The sequence below is a fragment of the Athene cunicularia genome, assembly GCF_003259725.1.
Source record: "Athene cunicularia isolate RWA chromosome 4 unlocalized genomic scaffold, athCun1 chr4_part3, whole genome shotgun sequence".
Taxonomy (NCBI): Eukaryota; Metazoa; Chordata; class Aves; order Strigiformes; family Strigidae; genus Athene; species Athene cunicularia.
This window is the reverse complement of record NW_020799100.1, coordinates 10,418,676-10,426,193: the sequence shown is the minus strand read 5'-3', so window position 1 is coordinate 10,426,193 and position 7,518 is coordinate 10,418,676. Positions and strand designations below refer to the sequence as shown.

The window sequence follows — 7,518 nt, the reverse complement described above, 5'->3', positions numbered from 1 at the left end:
TTTCTGTCTTTTTTTTTTTTTTTTTTAAGTTTTTTTTTTTTTTTTTTTTAAGTATTTCAGGTGTTGTTTGTAGCACCTGAAATAGGAAGCTTAAATACTGTTAACCTTTGAAAAAGTTGCATTTGTGGGTAGATGGTGGCTGCTATTAGGAAAATATCCTAAAGCCTCTTTCTAAATTAGGAATATATATGGATGTCAAGTTTTGTTTTGTTTATAAATGAGGAAAAATGTGTTTCATAATTGGAGACTTTCATTACTGGGGAGAAAAATTTGGAACAGCCAAGTCAAAGCTGAAGTAACATTATTTTTGTATTGTGATAATATTTCAGCATTTTAACAGCCAAGTGACATGGCATCCTTTCCAGTGGAAATAAATTTTATCTAAATCAGAGTAATGTTTCAAAATATGCTGATGGGAGGAAGTGGATCAGTTGAAAGGCTTCATGTATGTGTTTTGGCATTCAGGCACACTCTGAAGAGCCACAAATGTCTTGTGGAATTCACAAGTATCTTTGGATTCTTCCATGTTTGTCTGATCTCAGGAAGGGAAGTAATTATAGAAAAACTTCCTATAATGGCTGGCCTAAGCAGGACCAGCTGATAATAGTAAGTAAATAAAAAATGAAAGTTCCATCCCTTTCCTAACTAAGAATAAGAAATCAGAGAAAAAAACAGTAGATGACTTGAGTATCTGCAAGTTGTGATGAATGTCATTGTAAGTGTCCAGGCATTTCTTTGCAGCAATTTGACTCATTGTGACATCATCCCAAGTTGCTTTTCAGTTTCAGGGTGACTTGGGATTTCCTCTGAATGTATTCGCGTCTTTCCAGTATGCAATATTGTATTAAAATATAGTATTTGTTAAGACCATTGCATTCTAATAACTGTAGTAGGCCAGATTTCTTGTATGCAGTGTTTACAGAAGGCCAGTTTTATGCAAGTTGTTACTTCAAATCAAATTTCTTACTGTACAGCTGAGGAGTGTCAAGGCTCCAGCACTTGCAGTAGTTTCCAATCACAGACTGATGTTTCAGATTCTGAAATCTGTACATTTAGTGCAGAGGTTTCATTTGACTGGTAGATTGGTGACAACTAATTGTGTAATTGCATTTGTAAAGTAATGAATAAAAACCAACTGTGTTGTTTGAATTTAACATTAGCTACACCTGGCAATTCAGACTTCTATTACAGAGCCAAGCAAAGTGTTCTCTCCAATTTATTTTTTTTAGTATGAGTGTTAACGGGAAGCAGAAAAAATACTTAATGGCAGAAAAATGCATTGTAAACCAAAACTGAAATAGCACACCCAATTCTATGTATTTCTCTTACAAAGAAGTTTCTGGAGTAAATGAGGAAGCTTAGCTTAATTAACAAAACAATGGAAGTTTCTTACTGTTATGCCAGAACTTTGTTAGTAATTTTCTTTTTTTGTGTAAGAAACTCAAGAAAACTCAGCAGGTTCTTATTTTCTTCTTTATGTGACTACATTTTCAAAATGTTCTTTTCCAACTGAGAGAACAGGCAAGCCGAGTGAGAGTTCTAGTCATTGCCAGCAGTGGATGCTGGTCAGTCTTCAGTCTTGCTGCTAAAAGAAATCTTCTTCAGTCTGTGCTGACTTTATTGTATTCAGTTCAGAATTTCTCAACCTGATTTATCTTGTTTCTGTGAAGTGCTGTGCCAAGGTGAGAGCGCCCAGAGCTAGAGGAGCCCCTGGTCCCTCTGGGCTGCTCCCTAGCCACCCTGTGCTGGGTATGACCAGAGATACAAGGCAGAATAAGATCTTGGCTTTGCTTTCCCACCCTCGTACCTTTATCCCCTTTCTGTGGGCCTGGCCACGTCCAGTGCCACAGGCTGCTCTGCCCACAACAGATCTGTCCCTGGGTCTCTCCTAGGCACTGCAGGCACTTTAGCACAGAATATTAGTATTTAAAGTTTACATTTTAAGTTTGTAAATTCTGTACATTTTACTTTGTCCTTAATTTTTAATTGTATAGTCTTCAAACCATGAAAAGGTCTCTTTCGGTGTTTTAATTGACATTTAAATATGTGGCCATAAAGCAACGAGTAAAGAGTATGAGCCAAAACTGCCATTTACAGTAAGCTTCATGTTTTAATAAGTAAATAAATTTGCATTAAAATGCAAAACCAGCACGCAGTATTATATTTGCATCTGAAAGACACAGGTTCCATAGCTCATTTAAAGATAAAGGCAGCTGTTAGTACTGCTGTGAACTCATGCACTTCTGCCTACAGGTTCTTTTTGCCTTGCCTGTCCCTTGCTTTAACATAATAACATTCAGCAGGTAATTGCATCTCATGAGACTGAAAAATCTAACTTTTGACAATAAAGAGTCAGCATGAATTGGCAAACCAGTTTATAGAGGATACTTCTTAATTGGAGAAAGAATTTGTAGCAATATAACAGAGATAAATGTTAGCAAAGTGTAGTGGAAGTGGTAAAGTGCCTTGACTGGTTCCAACAAAAGAGAAAACGTCGTAGAGAGTAAGGAGAAAAGGGACCTAGTAACTATCAGTGGTGTGAGTTTGCAGCATATTTTTAAAAGCAGTTACTGTCTACCAAGTCAATGTTTGAATTTTTCATATAAACATGTTGACACTGATTTTCCTTTCTAGTTTTTATCTAGGAAATATTTGGATTTGTATCTAGTAACTTTTGTATTTAAGGAGTACTGAAGTATTATAGAATACTGGCAGAGCATCAAAGCTCTTACCTACTGATTCCCCATTTGGATCTGTGAAGTTTTACCATAGAAGGAAAAAAAAGTGTTCTAAGACATGCACAGACAAGTCTAGAAAGTGTGGATTCTGTTGTAGATGGGTGACTTTAAAACAGAAAACATTTTTGCTAAATCTGGTGTGGTCTTGATAAATAAATAAAAAAAAAATTCCTATGCTTTCCTTGATAGGTACAAAACTCCATATGCAAAAACATAAATACATGTTTATTATTGTCCCACTATGACAGTTTACTACATTTACTTGTCAACACACTACCATTGGAGCAATAAAAATGTCAAGCTATTAATAGTCAATGTAAATAATTCATCATTTTAGTAAGTAATGTTATGTGATTCTTCTGCCATATTTTTTTGTTTTCTGATTTTGGTGTTCTTATGGTGTTGTAACATTACTTGTACTGCTTAAGAAAAGTGGTTTTGTTTAAGCTGTATGAAACTGTTCTTAACATTTTTATTCTGTTTACAAGTGAACAGCCACTTTTTTAATAGGACCTCACATCTTGAGAGTTTTCTCTTTTTTTTAAAAATTAAAATAAAATTCTAACTGGGCTCGCTTTCTACTATTTACTGCACTGGCTTGTGCCATTAAATGAAGCTGGAAGTCAGACATGCTTAATCACTTTGAGACCTTTTTCTTTAATTAAATTTAAACATGAAAACCTTTGAATAGTGCAGTGTGTTTATGGGGAAAAAAACCCAGCTTCTACATCTCTCCCTGTAGCAGCATTCTGATCAGCTGTAAATGGAATGGCTGTAGTGGTGGGTTTTCTTTAAATAAGACACAATTCTGATACAGCCAGACCAGGTGCCTGTATTTAGACTTTCAGTATGGGTTGGCTGGTTTAAAGCGCAAGACTTGGAAAGCTTCGGAAGGCTTTCCAAAAAAGACAACTGCAGAATGAGCATTGATTTAGTCTTCCACATACTGTTTGGCTGACTTACAGACCCTCTGTGTAAGGACTTCTTGTAGGAGTCTCTTGCTGCAGCTTTCCTCTCTGAAAAGCAGAAAGGTTTCTCCTTTGTAGTTGCACCTCAAAGAGAGCCTAACCTGAGAATGGGTAGAGTGTGTTAATAAAATAAATCACTGGCTTATACAGAAGCTTGTGAACGAATGACAGTGCAGCCTTTTGTGTGTGTGTTAACAGGCTAGCTTTGTAGCTGTGAAAGCAGGACTTAAAATTAAAGCCTATGGCTCATCCCTGAGGGAAAAATACTGCATTCCTGAAATGGGCATGTGCAATGTTTTTGTTGAAAGTTGGTGTCCTCAGTTGTTTTGGACAAATACAGGAGCATCTGGGATGATGTGCTGTTTAAGCATATAACTGTTACTGAATATTGTTTGAGAAGTTTAGAGAATGTTACTGTGGTGTTAAGCCAAATATAGGAACATTGGGCTGAGTCGTGAAGTTAATGCCTTGTATGGGTTTATGAGTTTATGAGATGTAATTGCCTAGACTACTAGCAAAGGTCCATTTAAAGAGTATTTGGGATTTCGCCCCAACTTCTATTGGAATGCAGTTTCAGAACTGTTCAGTAGTGAAACTTACTATAATGTCTGTGCCAGTGTATTTATAATTCTATACATCTGTCACGTCAGATTGCTCTTCAGCATAAATAGTTGGAAGTGTTCCAGCTGAGTTTATTTTTCTAGTTAAGCTTATAGAGACTTAAATCCTCTTAGTCTTCATTTGCTAGGCAAAATGAAATGTTAGTCTGGAAAGCAAAGTTCTCTGTTTCTATCATTCTACTTGCATTTGCTTGTGTTTATTCCAGTCTGAATTAATTTTCCTTGAATAGGTGTAACCAGAGACAATTAGATATTCCAGATAGTGGCTCATGGATAAGGCACCAGGTACTTCAATGTGGAGAGTTCCCACTCTTCTGTGAAAATAATGTAATCCTTTAAATTAATGGATTAATATCCATAATGGCTGTATTGTATTTCTGATTCGTAGCCATTCTGTGATAAATTTGGGACTTTATCTCCTCAGTCACTTCCAGTTTGTATGAGCTCCTAACAGACACTCATTACTAGTCCCGTCAGTCCAGACTCATCATTTGACACTTTGTACTGTTGAATTTCTTGTTACTTATATTACAGTGGTCTTCCCAGTCCTTCAACATTTCTCATATGTGTGCTCCCATTTTTCCTATTAAAAAAATCTTTGTCATTGACTGATTTAATCTGCAAAGGTAACAAAAATGTTTTTACTAAAAAGATTAGTTTCAAGACTGATGCCTGAATTCTGCTTGTAATTTCTAAAAGCCCCTTTACTTAGTTCCTTACCTGATGTAAATTCTTCTATTATTTCTCCATCTAGCTGAACCAGTAATTTGCTTGTTGTAGTTCATCTGGTAGATTTAACCTATTTAAACTTTGTTTATTTACACATTTTGTAAACATGTGGCAGATTTGGGTCTAGCCTAAACTACTGAATTGTAATCATTGGATCTGCTTAGAGGATTAACCTTTTAATATATTTACATTTTATTTCACGTTCTTTAGATAAACTATATGATCCATAGTAGCCTTCTCTTGAACAGTAAATTAAAATTTCTGCAGGAAATAGGTTTATATGCCTTAAGTTCACTGATAACAAATACTATCTGAGCTCTCTTCTAGAAAAAAAAAAAACAAACACTTTAAGAACACTCTGGATCACATAGGATATCCAAAATTGTAATAAAACTGGGAAGAGGAATTACAGCAGTTCTCATCAAAGGGTTTAAAATTAAATTAAAAGGCATATCTTATACAAAAGGTAATGACTGTGATGTGCAACCCTAAATGAGTAATTGAAAATTATTGGTTTTCCTGACAATATCTACAAGGATATCATTGGACATTGATGACAAGGAAGTGTCTGAATAGGGCAACAAAAGTAAAAAGGGGTTCTCCTGTTGGCAGTGTTGTAGACAATGCACTAGTATGCCTTGTGGTTGTGATGGGTGCCCATATGACTTGCAGAATATGGTCTGTAAGGACTTTCTGCGAAGAGTAGCTCAAAGGCTGAGTGCATAAAATGGCTCAGAGTGCCCAAATAATAATGGGAATGGGTAGGAGAAACCACAGCGGTATGGGACAGCTCATCAACACAGAGCAGCTCAGCAACTTAATTCCACAATAGTTTCCTACATACCTGAACATTTCATCATTCATCAAAGACTAATTTATTTTGACCTTAAAGTGACAGTCTGTTGGATGGTAAAATCTGTAGCCAGAGAGTTAGCCCACATCTTAATCTGAGATAGGTTATGAAGTACAAAGTTGTAAATTGAAAACTAAGCCACCAGTTACCCTAACTGCTGTTTCCATCAAAGAACAAATAAGTTCCTTTCAGATCTAATTTAATTCCTATTGGTGGGTTTTTTTGGGTTTTTGTTTGTTTGGCTGGTGTTTTTTTTTAGATAATTCTCAAATATTTGTAAGGTTCAGGTGCTATTTTGGGACCATCTGGAAAAAAAACCCCTAAAAATCTATTGTAAAATCTGTTAATACACAACGAGAGTTGTTGGCCACTGCTGAGGCTCTTTGTATTGGTGGCAGTTTTCCACCTCTGTGAGTTAATCTGCAACCATTGGTAGCATATGACATGAGGATCTCGGGGGTTGACTCTCACTATACTTCAGGGGTCCTGGGGAACAGTTGTCTAATTCCTATTCCAGTTGCCACGGTGAGCATTTGTTCAGCGTTTCTTTCCACCTGTAGCAGAAAGCAGAGGATGATGAGAAGGAATGGATCCTAGCTACACTTGAACCATAAAGGGAAGAGATGCTTCCAAGGTAACTTTTTGATACGATATTTGTTGTCATTATTGAGTGCATGGAAAAGGTAACTTGCTTTATGATTCTTTATCATTTTTGGTAGCATCAAGTAGTGCTGAAAACCACATTGCTCTAAGTTTCCATATAGTACTGATGGAATTAAGAGCTTTGAAACTCAAGAGTGACACTAGCTTGGTATGGCTACTCTAAAGCAGAAGCTGCCAGATGGCTTTGAATTGCAGAAGAGAGAATATCAAGCACTACATCTTCAGGGTGTAAAATGTGAAATTCACTTATAAGCTGCAAAGCCAGAAATGGGTCATGTAAATCCTATACAAAAAGTACTTAAGTCTTTCACAGTGTCACCAACTGTTTTGTGAATACCACTGTATTGACGGAGCAGCTGTTAGGACTCTGAAATAACACAAATAGCAGCAGCATTTTCCTCTCTGGTCATTCCTAAAAACCTCTTTGGGAATTCTGCTGGACTCATCAATCTGTTGGAGGAGCTCCTAGCATCAGGCGCAAGAGTCACAATGGCTGTGCTATTCTGCTCTCAACGGTGAGCTGATTTGAGTAGCTGAAACTCTCTGGAGCCTTAATCTTACCAGACTCATTGTGAAGGGTTGAAGAGTATCTTTGTATTTTAGAGAAGTTTCAGTGTGACATCCCCATTGCCAGACAGTGCCGTTGTAAAATGCTGGCGCTTGGCTGTGCTTGGGAAGCAGTTGTTAAACCCGGCCTGCGGTGCGTGCCAGATCCTACAGGGGCTGCGGCCGCAGGGCACTACACCAGACCTCGTCAGGAGGATTTATAACGTGAAGTTGAAAGACCCACAGATGGGGTCGGTGACGGTGAAACCCCGTGCCGTTCATGCGCGGTGGGGCTCTCGGGGCAAGGCTCGAGTCTGACTGGGAGAGGGAAAGCAGCTTGTTCAGCTGGCGAGTGTCGGCTGCGGGGCAGCGAACCGCGGTACCCGCCCTCGCCGCTCCGG

General features: G+C 37.7%; 1 protein-coding gene across 1 annotated transcript in view; it reads left to right on the top strand.

Annotated features, from left to right (window-relative positions):
- Positions 1-6,352: 6,352 nt before the first annotated feature.
- The window catches only part of LOC113480156 (pre-mRNA 3'-end-processing factor FIP1-like), a 30,714-nt gene continuing 29,548 nt past the window's right edge, over positions 6,353-7,518 (top strand). The window contains exon 1 of the mRNA XM_026848776.1: positions 6,353-6,433. Coding sequence (XP_026704577.1) covers positions 6,353-6,433 — 81 coding nt within the window. The remainder of the gene's footprint in view (positions 6,434-7,518) is intronic.